The sequence below is a fragment of the Lepisma saccharinum genome, chromosome 24, assembly GCF_977018435.1.
Source record: "Lepisma saccharinum chromosome 24, izLepSacc3.1, whole genome shotgun sequence".
Taxonomy (NCBI): domain Eukaryota; kingdom Metazoa; phylum Arthropoda; class Insecta; order Zygentoma; family Lepismatidae; genus Lepisma; species Lepisma saccharinum.
The window spans coordinates 24,136,204-24,158,356 of NC_139252.1; the positions used below are offsets into that span (position 1 = coordinate 24,136,204).

Consider the following 22,153-nt stretch of genomic DNA (forward strand, 5'->3'; position numbering starts at 1 on the left):
CGTTGCCTGATACCAATATCAATGTCAGTTCTCTTACTGATCCCACAATGTTTTAAGTACTTCAGAATATTTACAAATTTTAAATACTGCTTTTTAATTGGAACCATGTCATATCATTCTTCCAGAGTTTTGATTTTAAATGTTCATAATTTCACATCACAAAATCTATTTTTCCCAATAATACTGTTACAAAATAATGACAATTATGTATTTTGCATAATTTCCTGGATATTTAGACTCTGCAAAAGTGCCATCTAGTATTATTAAATTTGAACAAATACCTTCCAATACTAATATATCAGCATTCATATCGGCTTAGCCTTAATTTAGTCACTTACACCATAGGATACTATAATTTGTGTATATCATACACCCTTAAAATGTCATGCAGCACTTTTGCAGAACCTAAATGTTTTGGAAATTAAGAAAAATGTTTTATTTGCATTTATTTAGAATTAGTATTTTGCAGACATTGCAATTAATTGATTGGCAGCTACTTTAATAATTTGATTATTTTATATTTTCTTCTCTCATATTTTAAAGTAATAATCGATAATTAAATTTATAAATTGTGTGGCTGATACCTCTTGTAGGAAAAAATAATAACAATGTATAAGAGCAGCAGTTCTGCCAGCTTATGGAAAGAATTTCCAAAATTTCAATAGTAACAAAGGATATATTGTTTTGTAATTTGCGTATGTCATACCTTATATATGTATCCTAATGAACAAGAAAAGACGGAACTGAAACATCGTGTGTAGTTTTCAAGAAATGGCACTTTAATTGCTGCCACATGGTACTGGGAGAAAGATCTCCCATCCATCCTCAACGGAAATACCTGTGCGGGAGAAAGAGCTCCCACTATACTGAACGCAACTCCTTGATGTCTATTTCTGGTGCTTCCTGTCCCCAATCATTTTCGGGGGGGTGTGGTCCAATGGGTGTCAATAAACTCAGTTGCGAAGTAAAAGCTGAAAGAATCACATCTCTCTTCCGAAGCAATGTTGCCAACCGTACTTCTATTTTTGCCAGTTTCTTTATATGACTGTGTGTTCGCCTGGATTCCGACCTGTGGGTGGAAGCTTCATCATTCGGACCACTTGTGCAGTTGTACCATTAACCCCCGCTGATTTCTGGTGCTAACAATACTGTTGCCCGAGAAGACTCTTTCTCCCTCAGCAGTATATTTGGCAACCTGTGGTGGACCCAACACTCATTTGTTTTGTCCCATGAAGAACGTTCAGTACCTTGTGACTCGAAAATGTTCGACCTCAGTCGAAGAAAATTCAACTGATCTCTGATTCGCTGTTTCCCAGCCGCCATTTGGAGTTGTGTTCAGTATAAAGGTTAATGACTTTAATATGAATCTATAATGTTTAGTGAACTCAGGGCTGTTTGAAGAAGGGTATGCTCACTGAATTCGCACTCCAGACATGACTCCCTTAATATTGTACAGTTGAAAAAGGAGAGGACAAAAAAAATGTTTAATTCTTATATATGGATTCATATTTTTCAAACACTTTGGCTACGTTCTTGTTTAGCTGAAATAAATAGAATTCCCTTTGATTTTACTGATAATACTAAATAAAACATTTACAAATAAAATACTAGCATATTCAGATATAAAAATTAAAGCATTAAGCATTATTTCCTTATTTTTTGTTTAGAAGTTGTTCCTGCAATGGAAGCCTCTCAGCTGGACATCCCTGAGAGCAATGAAGGAGATGCAGATGGTGACGAAGAGGATTTCTCAGTGATAAGTGAAGAAGAAGTGATCTTGGCTCAGTGCAGTCCATATGCCCCAAATCCTGATGTCCTACAGAGGTGGAAGGCATGGTATGAAACAACACTATGTATTCAGAGGGGAAATTTTGAGAATTATCAATTTACTTTTAAAGAAAAGTATATTTGAACTGAGCAGATACCAATACCAGCGGTATCAGTATTTGAAAGTATCAATTAGAATCGATCCTGGGCTATACCTTCTCAGAGTCTGCTGACCATTGTGGTGGAGTGGTTATAACAATGCTATGATGCCACAGACAGTGGGTTTCAATCCCACCCTGGGCATGGGTGTTCTTTGTGAGTGTTCCTTTATTCATCACTTATCTTCATCTTCATGATTAGCCAAAAGTGGCAGAAAAGTGAAGTAAAATAAACTAAAACCATCGCTCAATTTTCTACCCTGTGTGTCCCACATAATTTGCAAAAATGCCACATAACACTTTCACAGATTTAAAATGCTTAATTTTCACATTTTTTGCAACTACATTGTGGGGACAAATGGATTTTGTTATTAATTGACTGTCTCGTAGATTGTATGATGTAGTTCCAGTGGAAAACTTATATCGTAAAATTTATAAATATTGAAATACTTTGAATAGGTACAATTTTCAAGTATTAATATAGGTATCGGTGGGTATCTGTAAGAGTACTGACAAATTATGAGTATCTGTTCATGTGCTCAGCCCTAGAATGCATGTACATTTCCTGTTAAAGGAGATAACTTTAAAAAATATGTGATGTTTTGAGGGTGGGGGAGTATGCTTGTCAATCTGCATGTGATGTAAGGTTGAACTGATATGATGGTTTGATTCACTTCTGCTTATGATTTTACATCGACAAATAGCAAATTTTTGTCATTTCTCGTTGTTTATGCAGTTGAAAGGTAAACAAAATCTTTCTAACTTGCATGAGCTAGTCACTTGTTTCCTTTTATAGGCTAATCGAGACTGGACCTACAGTTTAAAGTGAGATTCCAAACATTGTGCAATGTGCATCCCAGGTACCCCTTGGTTACAAGGTGATGATGAAAACACAGCAACAAGTGTAGGTTAGAATCAATTATCGGTGAGGTGAGGTACCTGACTGAAATTCAACCCTCCAACTGTGACTTCTGGATCCACCACTGCTTGCAATCCCACCACCAAAGGTTCCGAGTTCAGTTCATGAAGGCATGAGTGTTTCATTGTATTTGTTCTTTAATCAATTTCATCATGTTAGTTATGCAAAGAAAGGTAAATAAAATGCAAACAAAATTATTAAAGGACAATTCATTATCTTCTATATATATAAAAATGGATGTATGTGTGTGGGTGGGTGCGTGTGTGGATGTGTATATATGTTTGTTCCGGCATAACTCTCAAACGCCTGGAGCAATATCAACCAAACTTGGTACACACATCACTTGCAATCTGGAAAGAATATTTTTGGGGTAAGACACCCCTGGTACCCCTAGAGGTGGGGTGGGAAGGGGTGACATGTAAAAATAATCGAGATCAGCCGATATTAAATTCCGCACAAACAGACATCCGTGACTCGATGCAATCCCGCACAACAATAGTGTTTCTCGGGTTGTCTAACATTCAGGCTGTGTTTCGAAAACGACCGATATTAGTGTGGAATCCATAGTTTTCGTGACACTCCCAATGCGGTTCAACTTCAAGTTCATCACCTATCAGCATGTTAGAGGGGGTAAAAAATAAAATGCCACAAATAACCTAGATTAGAGTTAAATCCATAGTTTTCGGAGTCGCTAATCTAATTGGTGACATTCACAATCACATTTAAAATTAGTTACATTTTACACTATAGTTAAAATTCATTATTGTCCTGTCTAATACAAGATTGGGATAAATAAATACCCGGGCAATGCTGGGTAATCAGCTAGTATAAAATAAACTAATTAAATAAATTGGTTGAATATATCTTTAGTTTGCATAAGTGAATAAGTATTGGCTTATTGAAATGTATGAATATTATTTCTCATTGCGAAGTGGTTGATATATGATTTTGTGTAACACAATATATACTTGATCAGTGTTTCCATGAAATTGGGAATCCAGAAAAACTGAAAGATTCAGGAATTGTACGCATCAACAGGTAGCCCTCATTTGGAAAAAAAAATATGTGACTTTTTCCACAATATACGACAGAATTAAGTTCACTTAAAATACAGTATCATATCATCGTACAGGAATTAGCTGTAATTGTGAGACTAAAAAGGAGCTTCCTTGCTTGTGTAGTGGTAACATTGGCACATGGAAAAAAAAAAGGAGACTCAGTTCGATCCTCGGTCAAAGCTTATTGCACAATGATTTGGATTGCACTTTAAACTGAAATTCTAGTCCTGATTTGCCTCTCTTAACATGTAGTGGGCATAAAACAAACAAAGAAAGGGGTACATTGCACAATTCTGTGAAAGAAAGAAATTTCAATGCACTTCGTTCATATGTTAATCCTGCTTTCAATACAGTGAATACATTTTCTTTCAGTGAAATCCAGAGTGGAATAACAATAACGATTGCTGATATCTCTAGCGCAGCAGAGAAGTCGGAAACTGTTTGGATTCGTGCTGGTAGTATTTACACAGTGCCCATTCTAGTTGAAGGAACCTTTGCTGATGTCATCTGGGAGTTTACAACTGAACCAAAGGTACCTTAACCTCGTTTGTAAAATATTTTTGGTGTAATAAGATAGGTGCAGGTGGAAAATACATGTTGTTGTGGCAATAAACCTTCTGGTGTAGGAATGCCAGGGATTTCAGAGAGAGAGAGAGAGAGAGAGAGAGAGAGAGAGAGAGAGAGAGAGAGAGAGAGAGAGAGAGAGAGAGAGAGAGAGAGAGAGAGAGAGAGAGAGAGAGAGAGAGGTAGGTCTCTCTCTCTCTCTTCATCTCTCTTTCTTCTCTCCTTTCTTTTTTCTTTCCTTCTCTCTCTCTCCTCTCTAGCTTCCTCTCTCTTCTCTCTCTCTCTTTCTCTTTTCTTCTCTCTCTCTCTTCCTCTCTCTTTCTTCTCTCCTTTCTTTTTCTTTCCTTTTCTCCTCTCTAACTTCCTCTCTCTCTCCTCTCTCTCTCTCTCTCTCTCTCTCTCTCTCTCTCTCTCTCTCTCTCTCTCTTTCTCTTTCTCTCAGTTCTCTCAGAACAGAAGGGACTTCTCTTCTTTTTTCTTTCTTTTCTTTATTCCTTCTTTCAAAAGGAAGATAAAAGAAGAGAGAGAGAGAGAGAGGTGAGAGAGAGCTCTCTCTCTCTCATCTCCTTTCTCTCTCTCTTCACTTATCTTCTTTCTCTCTTCTTTCTATTTCCTTCTTTCTTTCCTATCTCTCTGTCTTTCTTCTTCTTTTCTTCCTTGTTTTTTTATTTTGTGCATGTTTTTTTTTATTTTGCACTGGCGGCGGAGTCGTAGCGAGAGAGAGAGAGAGAGAAGGAAAGAAGGAAAGAGGGAAAAAAACGAATTTTTGGGATCCCGAGCAGGCGGGAAATACCGAATGGTCACTTTAAAAAGTTGTTAATTCTCGACGTTTTCTCCATTGTAAGTTTCTGGAACTTATCGGAAATTTTAAGTATTTATTCTACAAATGCAAAAACAAACACTTAAAGTGAAAATGACGTGTAGAATTTTAGATTTCCAGGGCTTCGGAAATTTCCCGATCCCATTTGGAGCCAAAAAATTCTGTCCCGCACACCCCTATTATTCATTAAGGCAAGAATTTACAATACCGGACCATTCTGTAATTTCTATGCTACATCTTATACTCACGAAATAATTAGAAGATGTAAAATTAGCTTTTCAATTCTCACAATGATTCTCCGTATACAAGTATGGTAGCCATATTTTTAAATATAAACAATTAATGTTCGCAATTAATTATGCTGTCTACAGCGTTGTCACGGTTGATTTCATACTTGGAGAGCATGGATCCTGTAAGAATGGCGGAAGAGAACAGTAAAAAAGTTGTTAATGTTGTATAGATTTTTAGGTGGAGTGTGCAGGAGGATTGCCGTGGGCTAATTAATAAACTTATAGATTTCGGTATATTGCCCAAAGAAGGTGCTTACATGTGACAGTGACAATCACGATGTAGACGAATATGTGGAATGTGGACTGATTTGATTACAGGTAAGTTTGGCAACAGTGCATCGATCGTAAAATTGCAGGATACGAAAATGGCGTCTTCGATGATGAACGTTTGCCGTTAAAGTGCTACGAAAATAAGATTTTTTATCGGTTCGTCAATACAATTAGCGCAAAACCATTCATGGATAGCCCCACTGACCATTCTCGGTAAGGTTAGGTTAAGTTAGGTTAGGCAAGGCAAACATAGTTAAAATTTGGGGTCGAAAAACCATGCACGGATAGCCCCACGAACCATTCACGGGAAGGTTAGGTTAGGATAAGCAAACATAGTTAAAATTTGGGGCCGTAGTAATATCATGAATTTATATTTCGTTTTTTAAGTATTGGAAACACAAATCTTCTGGTAAATAATGAGCAATTGCGCCGATCGCGGACCACTCAATTTCACTTATTTTGCAATTTCTACATGTGACCCCCAAATTTTAACTTCAAGTTCGTGATTAGGAGGCCTCAATTAGTGAGTATGCGAAATATTACAAAAATCGTGGAGGGGCCCTGTATTGTAAATTCGCTCCTTCATTAATTGTGGAAGCACCGAGCAGAAAGATTTGGTAAGTAAATGTGTATATTTTATCTACTGTTTTGCATGCTCATGAGGTGGTGTTTTTTTTAGTCGCTTTACTTGGCGTAGGGACATTTCATCAGTTGTAGGGAGATTTTGACTATGTCTGTAGGGACATTGCTGGAAAATTGTTAGCAACACTGTCGGCTACCAGACGTAGTGAGTCTACGCTATGTTCACTTCTGTTTGCGTTTATCAGTACGCATGTTGTTTATACTGTGTTATTGAGTTCTTGTGCTATTCATTGCTAGTGCTTTATTGTGTATTAATTGTTATTCATTCATTAGTTATTCCGCTAAAGAAATATAGTCTTGAACAAAGAGTTTTTATGTACGATAATTACGTGAAAATGAACTCTTTCAGAAAAGTGGCCAGGCAATTACGAGAGACCGGATCTGTTGAACCTAAGAAACATGTTGTATTGCTGTTGAAGGAGGTCATTTTCAACATCTCTTATAACACAGGATGTTAGTGATCATTATTATTACTTTTAAATATCATTTTACGCTTTTGGTTTGCTTTATGCGGCGGGATGCTGTCTTCCCTTTCTGTCAACTGAGGATAAAGTAGCGATGTCTAATCTAAGATTACATGTCAGAAATAAGGTGCCAGAAATATTTGTATTTCCTTGATAGTTCTATTGCATTTAATGTAAAACCACATGGGAGCTTAAACTTTAACGACAAATTATGTCAGTGTCTTAAGAGCAGGTGATGGATTTGACGTTGTTATATACAGTCGAATGATGCACCTTGCAAGAGTCAGCTCCCATGTGGTTTTACATCAAATGCAATAGAACTATCAAGGACGCGTCAAAAAATCTGTAGCTAACATTACAGAAAATGGAGTACTTACCAAACGATTTAATGACTTTTCTCTATGAACGTCTTCAAAATCATGGTTTCTGGGGGCATCCAGAAAACATACTTGTTGGTATGTTGGCAGACAGTCGCCCAAATGTGCATCAAAACGCGGCGAAGAAGATCCTGGAAGCAAGAAAAGCCAAAGCCAAGCAAACCACGCCATTAGAGAATTTGCACCCCCAGTGATTAACTTTAATGCCAAAGATTACACAGATTTTAGTGTACTGGGGAAAAGAAGAAATAACATCGCCTCCAGTAGCACACTTACTTACCAATGAAGACTTAGAGGAGACTTAGAGCAGGAAGAGACGATTCTCTAAGAAAACTGCAGACTTTTTTGACCTGCCATGCCATAGCCAGACAGTGGAACGGTGCATCAAAGATGTAACTGCTGCATCAATTGCTGTATGTGGTTATGACTCCCGAGATGGCTATATTAGAGCTCGATTGGAGGACAGGAAAATATTACCAAAGTTTGATACCAAAGCGGACTTTAAAACCTAAATAGGCCAGTCTACCTGGGCGGGTGGGCGGGCGGCACTCGATTGCAGCCACCTCCACATGGTGAGTGTTGGATAGTCGATTAGTCGATGAACTAACAGCTGCAGTTTACTTCCTTTCCTATAACCTTATCGTTTTTGGTAAATTTAAGTCGGTGGGGTCGAGTAATTATAGCGGGTTATTGCCTACCCAACATCCGTAACATTTCTGTATATTTGGCATTTTTTGACGAATTTTGGCGAACTAAGAAACCATTTTCCCTTATTCAAACACACTAAACCGTTAATATTAAGCAACATACAAGCAATATATGTAATGTTTTGCCATTAAATCACTCCATAAACATCGAGAACCCATCAGGAAAAATTGCAAATTTTTGATATTTTTTCATAAAAATTTAAAATTTTGACTAAAAAGCGCAGCCTGAAGATATTATCCGATCAAGTTGGAATTTTTTATGGGTTATAAGGACCACCAACCACAAACTTTAAGCACTAGCCGCAGACCGATTTCGAAAAAAATGGTTTTTCGATCCACCCTAATGAGTAGTGCAAAATGTCACCAGAAAATCAAAATATAGTGTTTGTTAAACATAATTTACATACTTTTATTACTTTTTAAGTGTAAAAATGCCTGCACACATTTAAAAAAGAATGTGCTTCATAATGTAACTGTGGTGATTCACTGCATGTTGTGTCTAGGGCATAGCAAGAATTTTTTTTGGGAGGGACCCAACTTTCCACAAAAATAAATATAATGTATTGGGAAATTGTTGAGGTAAAATAGCACTGAAATTAGAACATACAATACACCTGCTACTTTGTGCATTAACTGTGTGACTACTGAGTTCATAAAATACTATTTTTGCAGGAATTTTACTAAACACATTCAACTCACATGCTAGGAAATTTATGAATTTTGCTGTTTTTCATAGAAAATGAATAAAATGTTTTGAAATTTTGTAAGAAATACTAAGCATCACATGGAATAATATATTTGCATTATTTCGTGATTGTGAGTAGGTAAGGTGACCATAATATTTTGACACACAAACCGGATATCTCAAGGAGGTAAATTTTACCTCCCTTCTGAAAAATCAGTTAAGACTAATTATAAAATTGTTGTTGTTGTTGTTGTTGTTATTATTATTATTATTATTCATTAAAGTATGGGTCACGTAAATATAATCTCGGTATAGTGTTTCTGATATCTTCTGATCAACCTTTGATGTTAGTCCTATGCTGAAGTTGAGGAATGCCAGAAATATTTATCAGAAGAACGAATCATCTTGAAACAATTTTATTCATTGCCAACCATTCATAAAAGTCCCCACATATCTAAGACACAACGGAAGATTTGTCTTTTGAGATTGTGTCAATATGCAGGAATTGAAACTGTTGTTGCATGTTTGTATTGAAACTGCATGTATACTTCGTGGCCATGATTATTCATTCACAAAGCAATACAACTCCCAATGCAGCTAACTTAAACAGTAAAATGCTGTCTGCTCCAACATTCTCGACATCAATGGAACATTTGTTTGCTACGAAGTGCTTGAAACACGGTCCAGTTGTTTTGCCATGGTATTGCTGTGATGTTAGTTTAGAAATTCCATGTTTTTAGCATGAAATATCTCTCAAATTTAGCATTGGTTTTGAAGCTAACTCTTATACTTTTATAGAATGGGACGCAGGGGCGATTCCTCCATGTAGGAAGTGAGCAACTTCCTACAGTTCATTTGTATTTATTTCGAGTTCTCTACTTTTTAGGAGTTTAATGCATTATAAAATTATGAAAGCAATGTACGTAAAATTGACTAGATTAGCTACTGTCAAAAGTTGACTGCTTTTGCATGCACCAGCAGCAGCCAAAAGACGATGGCCACAGGCTTTCTGCAGCTCGCTGAGGAACCAGGGCGGTCATTCTACAAACAGATGGCTGAGTGGTGGAAGGGCATCAACGTTGCGAAGATTGGCGAGGACTGAGGAACCAGCAAGTTGTTCCTCAATTAGGGTTACCAATCCCAGCAAAATGGTACTAAACCAAGCACAGTTTGATATTTGTTGGCACTTAGCACCCTGCTTTTGACATAATGCTAAAATCTGCAAATGCCAGTCCCTGGGAGAGGAAAAATCGAATTCAATGGAATATGTTTTCAGAAAATTAAAATAATATTATGTCCAAATATTATTTCTACTTCGCCAGCGGACATGTTTCAAATGAAAGGGAGTATGCCGATCCAGCGGCAAGCTTTTTTACAAACATGCCATGATCCATCTTCTATATTTTCTTCATCCTGCCCGATTTAATTTGTCAGGAGATTTTGTGGTAGGAAATCAGTGGAAATTTGGAGGTAAATAATTTTCTCAAACCTTAAGTTCTAATGGCCACGGTGGCTCAGTCGGTAACGTGTCTGACTACCATGCTCAAGGTCCCGAGTTCGATCCCCGACCGGTTCAAATCCGGGAACTTTTCTAACGTTGGAAGCATCCTTGGGGCCCACCCAGCGTCGAATGACATGGGTACCTGGGGGAAACCCTGGGGGGTAAAGGCGGTCAGGGGTGTGATGCTGATCACATCTCCCCCCACTCATGACCGGATCAAGAAAGTGTGGGGCGTTATCCCCACACCCCCTATATGCCTTCATGGCATGGTGCTAAGCACAGGGGAGCACTTTACCTTTTTTACCTTTACTTTTTAAGTTCTATGTTGAACCCATGTTGTTTGTTGCACAATCTTGGGGGAAAATTTATACTATTACATAACTGTTAAGAATAAGTAACGAAAGTTTAAAACTAGAAAAGTAGATGCAGAATTACAATTATCCGAAAAAATGTAATTAATAATAAATCCTAGCACAAATTAGAAACATTTAGCATAATTTCGAAGTTTAAGCAGCACTTTTTGTTATTGTGAATCCACTCGATGACAGGGAGGGAGAAGAAAATCAAAATTCTTGAAAAATCTGAAATATCGTTAATGATATTTTCATCCAATTTTATAGGTTCACATTTAAATATTTCATTCTAAATGCAAAGGATAGTACAAGCGATAGGCTACATGTGAATGTAATTGAACACATTTTTCAAACCTTCCTCGGTTTAGCATAAATTCTTCCTACACTCCGAAAAAGTCATGAGTCGCCACTGATGGGACAAATAATGTTTTTTAATAATATGGATGGGACGGCTTGGACATGCCTCTAAAATGAGACTGTTCCAGTCAAAACAGGACGTTTGGTCACCCTTTGAGTAAGGGAACATGATACAATATTTTAGGTGGTTCTAGTCAATTTTTTTTTGTTTAACATAAAAACAAAGAGTCCATCAACAAATGTTAATGTCATTTTCGAATTCGGGATCTTGAAATCTATAAAAAAACTACTATTGTTTCTCTAAACATTTTATTGTAGAGCAGTGGAATTTGGCCAATATTTTGGGAGCAGTGGAATTTGGCCAATATTTTGGGAAGAGACTGGGCCTGGTGAGCCAGTGTGTTGTGGAATGATGTACTAATACTTAATGTGTAGTTACAATTTTTAAGCAGATTTTGAAAATACCAACATGTATCTCGATTTATTTAATTTCAACTGATCCTTTTTCTTTCAGAGTATAGCATTTGGTATTATTTATAAGAAGGATGCTGAAGTTGCAACTGTACACTCCAAAATTCTAGTTCCTACAACAAGAGTCAACTCGCATATTCATTCAATCCGAGGAAAAATAAAAGTTTCACGCAATGGATTATATATACTGATGTTTGACAACAGCTTTTCCAAGTGAGTATCTCTAGTAATTTTTATCAGAAGCTATGAATGTAAGAATTAACATTAGCTGTATGTAGAGTTCATATTTATACATATCTGTTACGTATAAAATTAGAAATATAAATATGTTGTCACTTAAAATTCTTTGCAATGGCCTATGTTGGCATGTTCTTCTTAAAGTTGCATAACCATTTATACAATACCAAGTAATGCAATATATTTTATTTAAAAGTTGTTTTTTTATTCATTTGGCAGTCTTATTCCAGTTTTTCAGAACTTTTTCAAGCTAGCACACAACCTAAGTCACTGTAGTTTCAGGAAACTAGTACAAAAATCCACCTAAGGAATAAAAACCCACTTTCAAAATAAAATTTATTGTATTAATTTGAAACCATGTTACTGGTTAGCATGGTGTTCATTTTGTGAATTTTTATTCTTGGTAGTTTGCATCCTACTGTAAACTGTAGGTCCAGTCCCAATTAGCATATCTAAACATAGTGGACTTAAAACACACTTTGTTCATTTTCGTGTTCAAATTCATAGCACAAACATGATTGAATTGTCTTCTTACATAGATTTATAATAATTCTATGTGACTTCTGTGAAAAATTACTTTATTCGTTTATTGATTTTTGTAACTCACTGTTACCATTCACAGAAGTCTGTTGATTGACATTCAGTGTTCAAAATCTTCTTCTTACACAAATATATAATAAGTCACAATAAATTTGTTATTCACAGTGGAATCTCGTTTTTATATTTTTCAGTTGATGAATGTGATGATGCATGGTTTGCCCAATAAGTATTGGGACTGAAGTCATAAAAATAAATTTATTGAAGATATATGTACAGTCTGTTAATGTTCTTCAAAATATGACCCTCCTGCATCAATACACCACTGCCAGCGCTTTTTCCACTTTCGTACGCCCCCTGGAAGTCAGCAATCACAAGACTGTTCAGGCACTCCATCGAAGCTGCTTCGACCACTTCAATCGCCCCGAAACGATGTCCTTTCAGGCTCCTTTTGATCCGAGGGAACAAAAAGAAGTCGGGGGGAGCCATATCTGGACTGTAGGATATTGTGCACAATGTTTTGCCAGTGCCTCTCTCGCAATTAGCGACATGTGACTGGGCGCATTGTCGTGATGCAGCAGCCAGGAATTGGCGATCTCCCTTTGGACACGGTGGACCCTAATTATCATCGGTCACAATTGAATACACAGTGGATTTCAGTAAATCCAACTCGTGTGCTATCAAACGAACACTTAACTGGCGATCTCTGTTCAGAAGTTCTCGCACTTTGGCCACATTTTCAGCATTTTGGATCGATGTTGGACATCCAGCGCGTTGTTCGTCTTCGACGTCTTCCCGGCCAGCTTTGAATTTTTTATGCCACTCAAAAACACGCGTTCTGGACATGGCTTTGTCCTTGTAAGCCTCACGGATCATATCAAAAGTCTATGTAGCAGATTTGTTCAGTTTAATGCATAATTTGATGGCACAACACTGCTCGATGGTTAGCTGCATCTTGACTCTCGATGCGAGCACTAAACACACTTTCACTTCAGGTCCGACCTACACACTCCAAACGCTCGGAGGCAACTGAGCTGGGTCTCCTAGCTCACATGACATCCCACAACACCGATCCCACCCACATAGACTGCCCCCCACCCTCTTCCCATTGGCCGGACAAAATCAATCCCGATACTTATTGGACAAACCCTGTATAACTTAAAATGCGGGAACATGAAAAATCAAGGAAATTTTATGTCATTTTGCTATATTGGGGCTATCGAGATTGAATGTATAATGCAGGAAAATGTAAATTGGGGGAATGTAAAATCGGAGTTCCACTGTATTTGTGTAAGAAGAAAACTTTATTCGCTTGTCACATTTATTGTCATCATAAATTGTTGTTCTATGTATCCTTCATGTGTTGATGAGTTAAGTAAAGTAAAGTAAAAGTAAAGTGTTCCCCTGTGCATAGCACCACGCCATGAAGGCGTATAGGGGGTGTGGGGGTAACGCCCCACACTTTCTTGATCCGGTCGTGAGTGGGGGTGATGTGATCAGCATCACGCCCCTGACCGCCTTTACCCCCCAGGGTTTCCCCCAGGTACCCATGTTATTCGACGCTGGGTAGGCGCCGGGGATCGAACCCGGGACCTTTAGCATGGTAGTCAGACGCGTTACCGACTGAGCCACCGTGGCCATGATGAGTTAAGCCACTGCACTATTTACTTCAATGCCTGTGCATTTCTTCATTCTTCTTTCCACTTCTTCCTTGATTTTTCTTGTGATCTTTTTTATTTTTAAGCTCAATTCACCCATTTTTGTATATAGTCTTTCTGTATTAGTTTATTCTTTATATTCCAGATTTACGGGAAAGAAAGTGACCTTTTCATTGAAAGCTGAACAACAGAGAGCAAGCATGGATAGAAGTGAGAGATCATCAGTTGAACCTGAAACTGAAAATAAAACAGAGATCAAAGAGATTGATGAAGGATGAACGTTACTGCCACAATGATGGACTGACATAGCACTTAGCATGAACGCCATGTGCAGAATAAATTGAAATTCAATTTTGCATGTAAAGTTATGCATTTTTACCACCATTATTGCATCACATGTGCGAACTGATGTAGCCTTTTTATTGATACAATAATTATGTCCTAGGAACCATCTCAGGAATATACATGCTATTCATTATATTACGAACCAGTCTTATTTTTTAAAAAAGACATACTCTTTCACATGTGCCTTTTTCAGTATATAGAATATAGCGAAAACTACCACGTATGTGGAGTATTTTACACTTGTGTGCTGGCACAAAAAAACACTGTACTGTGAGTTCTCTTAACTTAAGTTTACTGTAATCATTTAAATATTAATTACTTTCCAGAATACATACTCTAGTTTAAATTCAGTATTAGATCTAGTGGATTTATAAATAATGACTATCTTACCTTTTAAAAGTATTCTTTTTCTTTTATGCAAAGTGAATGGGTACATTTTCACCTTTGTCATTTTTTAATTCGATTTGAAGAATGTTGTTGAGTTAGATTTTATTTTAGATAAACTGATTGTGATAGTTAAGGCAAGATCATGAAGTATAAGCTGTGATACATTGTTCTTAATTTTTGTTGAATGATAAGAATATGGATGTTCAGATTTGATCCTGTGCCCTCGTGTGATATTTGAATCCACTTGATTTAATTTTGTGATTGAATTGATTGTGGTGATGTTCAAGTTGAATGGTTCTTTTACAAGCTGGCTATTAAATGTGTGGAGATATTTTATGCCGATTGTTTGAATTATTTTAAATTGTTATCTTTCAGAAAATATTTTCTATGTATTTGTTAGGTGAATTATAAGTTGCATTTATATGTTAACAAAGGATAGATTTTACTTTAAAAATGAAATTCTGGAGAACTGAAAAATGTTACAGTTGTGTAGTTCCTGTTTACAGAACATTATGCTGGTGTTGAACTTCAAGATACAGCGAAGAGCAACCAATTGCTTATATGATTCCCAAGGATGAATTTATATTGTTTGTCAATTAAAATTTTGAAGCAATCTACTCAATTTTTCCAACATCTTACTGGAGTAATATGTCTCACATATTTCCCTTTCTGTTACAACTCTTTATTAATATGATTTTTCAACTTCATCCTATGACTGTACAGAAAAATAATCATAGAGTTTTTGTTTGAATCATTATGATTCTTTTTCCATTTAAACTAATGATGCAAATTTAAACACTGCTAGATACAGATAAATGTACTTTTTTTTTAATGTATTCAGTATTTATGTCATATCCATCAGGCAGTAATTATTAGTCATGTCTTTGGTTCATTAATCTCTTAAAATTTCAATAATGAAATAACATCCAGCCCTTTTATAGTATTCCTTTAAATAAGTACTTGTATTATTGTCATATATACATACATGCACATTGAATCTTCAGGGAAGATTATTTATCATTAATGAATCTCATGTGTTGAAAAGTATAAGAGATTCAAATGTAGAAGCAGCAGTAAAGGTTGTTTTATATATTTGCATCCTTATGCGTAATATATTTATTATAATTGTTGCTATCAAAGCTTTTCATTCATTTTGCTTCTATTTTTATTTTAACCCTTATATAAAAGACAGCTAATTTACATCAAATATTGAAATATGTAATATACAACCTTTATTTTACAATTGTCAATCAGAACTATTTGACACATTGCCATGTATGATCAGATGTAAAATTGATATTTTTTGTTAATTTGATATGATCTGTAAAAATCAAAAGTCAAATAAAAAGATTCTGTAAAATTCTTTTGTGTGAGTATTTAGCAGTACTTGGGAAGTTACTTTTGAAAATAATTAACTAAGGATAGATGTTTGAATCCCGCTCGGGCATGGTTGTTTGTGAATATCCATTCATCAATTTTATCACTCATCCCCATCTTCACAAATTAGCCAAGAGGCACAAAACGCGAAGTAAAATATAATAAATCAATCAATCAATTGTATAAAAAATATACAATAAAATAGCTTTGCAGTTCATACATTCATTACTTGGTTGGGTTCAGTTTATCTTGGACCACCCTGTATAATTATGGCTGAGTCAGTAACAATTGCCTGCCAATACCGATGCTTAAACATTGTAAACATTCATTTGGAATGCACTATGCTACTTACAAATCGAAATGAAATGTCTTTGGCCCCCCTTCTTCCATTTTTGGCAGATTGTCCCCCCCCCCTGGTTTTGGAACCCAATCGCCGCCACTGCCCTGTGCATATGCACACATGCCATGAAGGCATATGGAGTTATGTCGAGGTATAAAGCTCCACATATCCTTGATCTCGACATAGTTGGAATGTTGTAATGAGCATCACACCTTGCCGCCTGTACTGCGTTCATATTGTTGTTGGTTGGGTTTATTTTACTAGGCTTTTCTGCCACATTTGGTTATCACGAAAATGAGGATGAGTGATGATATGATGAAATTGATGAAGGGACCTCATATAAACAATCCAGGCCAGGATTCGAACCCGTGATGAGCACGCATTCTTGTTCCTATGTGTTGTACTCTGCAGTGAATAATGAAATAATTTGGAATGAATATGTATCTCAGAACTCAGAAAGCCAAATGAACATTATTGAAGAAACTACAAAAAAGTGTGTTTTGTTACCTGTTTTGTTTCTGTGCATAAAGTGGACTTAAAACACCAAATCAACCAACCATGGGGGAGTGGTTATCACAGCATGCTACGACACCAGGAGTTCTGGGTTCGAACTCCGACTTTGGTATGGGTGTTCTTTGTGTTTGTCCCTTCATTAATTTTATCGTATCATCTTCGCAATTAACCAAATGTGACAAAAAAGTTACGCTAAGTAACAAAAATGAAATGAAATTATTGATTGATTGCTTGATTTGGTTTATTTTACTTAACTTTTCCGCCACTTTTGGCTATTCGCGAAGATGATAGGATAAAATTGATGAAGGGACACACACAAAGAATACCCATGGCCAAGCCAAGATTCGAACCCAGGATCTCTGGCTTAGTAGTCAAATCAAATCGTTTTTTTTCTTTCAATTGTGGGTGGGGGTGTATTTTTTTTAGTATTCATTCTTCATTTTGCAATCTTTTCCTGTTATTGACATTCTTTTTTTTTTAGGAATACTGGGCCCTAAAGGGGGGAGGGGTATGACCCAAGGTCCGTGGAATCAGTCTTCCTCCCTGCCTGAGAAGGTCCCACCATAACTGGGCTTTCTAACAACCCCCGCGGTCGAGAATTCAGTGACGTCATCGCGGAATTACTTGCCTTCCTTCGCCAGTCTTTTTACATGGAAGTGCATTGGAGGCACAAATGTTTTCAATTAGTATACAGACATATGTGTACGCAATTATTGTTGGAGTTTTTCTATGCAACGTCGTATTTAGAGGGAGGGTCCGGGGGTCAAGCTCCCAAGGAAAAGTTGCCAAGTACTAAAATTAAATATCCAAAATACTTAATTGCAGTATGCAGGGTTTAAAGTGAGCCGAAATGCTCCGGAACTCCGTTTGTTGTAGGAACTCAGTTCCTGATGCGGCATAATACACAAAAGTTCACCCTTTGTTACACCTTGTAAACAATAGGTAAAGAAGAAAGAGAACTAAATTTGTCTCTTGTCAATGGGTGGTCCGAAGTTTAGAAGAAAAATATATGGGTACATTTCAGTCAGTGCAATAAGTGTAAGTTTTAATTGAGAACCTAATTACCTGAAGTGACAGAAGCGATAGATCTTGTGTTTATAGGATGCAATAATAATAATAATATAATCACTCCATTTTCCCTCTTGCACGATCAATTAATTATGAATGACGAATTGTTTTATTTTACTGGGTGCTTTTTGCCATTTTTGGAATTGTGAAGATGAGGAAAAATGGTGGTAAGATATATATATATATATATATATATATATATATATATATATATATATATATATATATATATATATATATATATAAATTAGGGACAATCACAAATACATATTGACAGCACATAACACAAGCCCATAGAGGAATATACTGCCCATGGATTCAGACGTCCTTGAATAATGTAGTCCAGTGAGGTTGATATTTGGGTGTCTTGATAAAGGGTCTGTCACTCCTTACACCTTACACTATCATTTATGAACATACCACAATATTTAGAGTAATTTTTATGATGAACTTAACAAATAATAATAAAAACAAAGGAACCTAAAGAGTACCGAAACTTTTCTTCCCAGAAAAATAAAAAATGATGATAATAATATAATAAATAAAATGACATCATTTCAATGTGTTTTATTATTATTATTAGTAGTAGTAGTTCCCATGAACCTGCCCCCGTAGCGGAGTAGTTAGCACATTGCACCACGACGCCAAGGATCACGGGTTCAAATCTGGGCATGGGTGATTGTGAGAGTCGATTCATCATAAAATCATTCGTGCCCATCTTCGCAATTAGCCAAAAGTGGCAGAAAAGCGAAGTAAAATAAACAAAATCAAATCGAAGTACGTAGTTCCCATGTCTTTTCATTTGTGATTGGCGTTCCGGCTATTGAATTAATTAGTTTTGTATTGACAGTGCCTGCGGAAATTAGTGCATGGTGTTGATAATAATACGTTACATTTTTATCATCTGGAAGTATCGACATTTTCGTTATTCTCGTCGTCGCCTTGTAATCAACGGGTCTCATGTTTGATACCCGGTGGATGCACATAGTGGTTCGGATCCCACTTTAAACTTTAGGCCCAGTCCCGATTAGCCTATCTGTGCATAAAGTGGACTTAAAACAACAAATCAATCAATCGATCTTTACGTTAATCTATAAATTTCTCATTTTACTATTTATTTTGACATTAATTTCCTAGGTAGAACACCTCTCTGATAAAAAGAATAGTGGTCTTAAGTAGAAAGAAGCTAGAACATGAATGTGTTTTGTTAAATGTATATTCTTACACCATCTCATATAGGTAAGGCAAAGTTCCCATTGCACATTTCACCGTTCCATTAACCACACATCTTCGATCTCGTCATTTTAGATGTGTGATCAGCATCATGCTCCGGCCAACTTAGACCACCCCCACCCCAAGGGTTGTCCCCAAGAACCCATTTATTTGAGGCTGGCTGAACCCCAGAGTCGCTTCCTGCAGGGACAAGGCCGGAAAATTTCCGACCATAGATCACCCACATCGAGAATCGAACTCTGGTCGCATAGCAGTCAGACGTCCTTCCTCTATTCACATAATAATCCATAATTATTATAAGTATTACCTATTCTGTATCTATTTCTTTTTAAGTTATTTTCTGCCACTTTTGGCTAATCGTGACGATGAGTGATAATTGGATAAAATTGATGAGGAACATGCTTGCCCAGGCCAGGATTCAGACCCGGATACTTCGGTGGCGAGATTGAAAGTCGACAAATTTACGCTCTGGGCCAATAATGTCTTATAATGTAGTATTATTAGCAGATATTTGTAATATCAAGACAATTTTGCTATTCTTATTACATGTGATACAATTGATCAGCATCCGAGAACCCTTCCCAAAATATATTTCTAGATAAGTGCCTACGTCCATACCATGCCCCAGAAATGAAGTGAACGACGTAATGGATCAAATATTTTGTTGTAACTATTGAAAAATATTGACACGTCGTTGTTTTCAAATGAGTTTGTCAAAGCAGAGGGAAGGCTTGCTTCCGTGGTGATGTCACACGTTCCCCACGGAAATGGGGCTGTTATGGTCAGACCTCTTGAAGCAGGGTAGGGGAAAGTCTTCACGGACCTTCGGTATGACCCACACCAACCCCCCCGCCCCTTGAGCACGCCACTGATTGCTACCCCAAGTGTCAACATCACCGCACATCACTGCCTTTGTGAGTGTCCCTTCATCAACATCATCACATCCTCATCTTTCCAATTAGCCAAAAGTGGAAGAGAAGCGAACTGAAATAAATAAATCAATGTTCCATTGGAAATTTCCAGTAGCCAGAAAGATCATTCTGACCTGAAATGTAAAAAATGAAGTTCCCGTCTACATAGCACCTTGCCATGAAGGCAAATTTAGGGGATGTGGGGTAGGGCACCACACATTTTCGATCCCTACCATTTTGGAGGTGATGTGATCAGCATCACACTTCAGTCGCCTTTGCCCCCCCAGGTATCCATTGATGCGACGATGACAAAGCAAAATAATAAAAATTTTGCTTTTTAGATATTTTAGAGAAGAAGTAAAAATAAGTCAGAATACTCGCATATTTGAGCGAAATTAGTCACGCGACGCCATGAAACAGCTAGAAATACGCAAGAGATTCTCTAACTTTAGCGAATCGAAAGGAGAGCCCAGTTCTACCCCCCGTGCCCAACCACCCCGCTACGTTTCCTGTTGAGTGCAATGGTGTCAGTCGGGCCTGGTCATCGCAGCAGCTCTGCCGCTTTCCCCGCTCTTGAAGGTCTGGTCATACTCTGAACTTTTTTTCAGCCCCCTTGTTTACAAACACGGCAGGGTTTCTGTGACGTCATCAAGATGAAACTTCTCAGAATGTCCAGCACTGTAGGCCTAAAGCTTGCAACGCTCTTGTTTTAAGAGAAAAATACATTGAAGAGCATCGCAACGCAACTTACACAGAATACATGAAAGTAATGGAAATGTATGGTTTTGCTTCTATATAGGAAAAAAATATAATTAAGCAAAGCATACATTTCCCCACGGTTAGTGCTAGAAAGAAGTGGGGGGGAAGCAGTTCTGGATTCATTGTATTTCCTTCACAGTATTTCTCCTTTTCTTTTCCTGTGGTTCAAATATCGATTTCGGAAATTTTACTACCCGGATTGCGTAAAGTGGGTTAACAATTTGTCCATTTTTCGGGTAGAATTTAAGAAAGTTTAGTCTTCCTTATCTTGCGATCATATACTCGAAAAAATGAATTTGGCCATATCTACTTCACACGTCTGTACGAACACTGTTATCTAGGGGTGTGCGAGCCAGAATTTTTTTGGTCGGGACGGGACATTTTTTTTAATCCCGACATTCGGGACGGGAAAAAATCGCCATTTCCCGACAAAATCGAAAAATTTTTGGGACGGGAAATGTTTGAAATTTCCCGAAGCTCTGAAAATCTCGAATTCTACATATCATTTTCAACTTAAGTGATTGCTTTTGTATTTCTGGAATAAAAACAAACAATTTGCGATAAGTTCCAGACACTTGCAATGCAGAAAACGTCCAGAATTAACAACTTTTAAAAATGACCATTCGGTATTTCCCGACTGCTCGGGATCCTGAAAATTCGGAAAGTCATTTCGCGAAGTCGGGATCGGGACGGAAATTTTTTATGCGATCCCGGTCCCGATTTTTCGGGATCCCGCACACCCCTAATGTTATCATATGGCCGTAGGCAGAAAAAAAATTGGGGGTGGGGGGTCATTCATAATTGTTCCCATGGGCAAGAAATTTGAATAATAGAAATAATAACAATAATAATTGCTAATATAGGACGAGGCAGTCAAACGGGAAGATTTAAAAAATTCACAAAAAGCAGAGAAAGCAAATATTAGTTAATTTTTGAACGTGAATGTACTGTACATGAGTTGAAATTGCTAGTGTACCTGAAAAATGTTCATTTTTTTAATATGGTGTGAGTAAGATGGTGTCCTTGGTTTTGCACACATTGTCGGAGTCTCAGAGTAAATCCGCCCATGACGTTATGCTGACATATTGGTAACTTTTTTCCTGCTTGTCCTCGATGACTATGGCCCAGATGAAGAAACACTCTTTCAGCAAGATGGTGCAACTACTACTGCCAGAGTGTCTATGGATGTGCTTAGACTCGCATTTCATGGTCGTCTCATCAGCAGATTCGGCGATATTCCGTGGCCTGCCCGTTCACCCGATTTACGGCTCCTGACTTTTTCCTTTGGGGTTACCTCAAATTCAAAGTATTCAAGGACAACCATCCAAGAACCAGGGATAATTTGAAGGATCAAATTCGGCAAGAGATCCTGAACATTCCGTTGG

The 22,153-nt window shown here is 37.2% G+C and overlaps 1 protein-coding gene across 1 annotated transcript in view; it reads left to right on the forward strand.

Moving 5' to 3' along the window:
* The window catches only part of LOC145978041 (uncharacterized), a 156,245-nt gene extending 140,315 nt beyond the window's left edge, over nt 1-15,930 (forward strand). The window contains exons 13-16 of the mRNA XM_083110440.1: nt 1,668-1,836; nt 4,275-4,434; nt 11,447-11,616; nt 13,981-15,930. Of these exons, the coding sequence (XP_082966566.1) occupies nt 1,668-1,836; nt 4,275-4,434; nt 11,447-11,616; nt 13,981-14,113 (632 nt within the window). The 3' untranslated portion in view covers nt 14,114-15,930. The remainder of the gene's footprint in view (nt 1-1,667; nt 1,837-4,274; nt 4,435-11,446; nt 11,617-13,980) is intronic.
* Nucleotides 15,931-22,153: the final 6,223 nt, after the last annotated feature.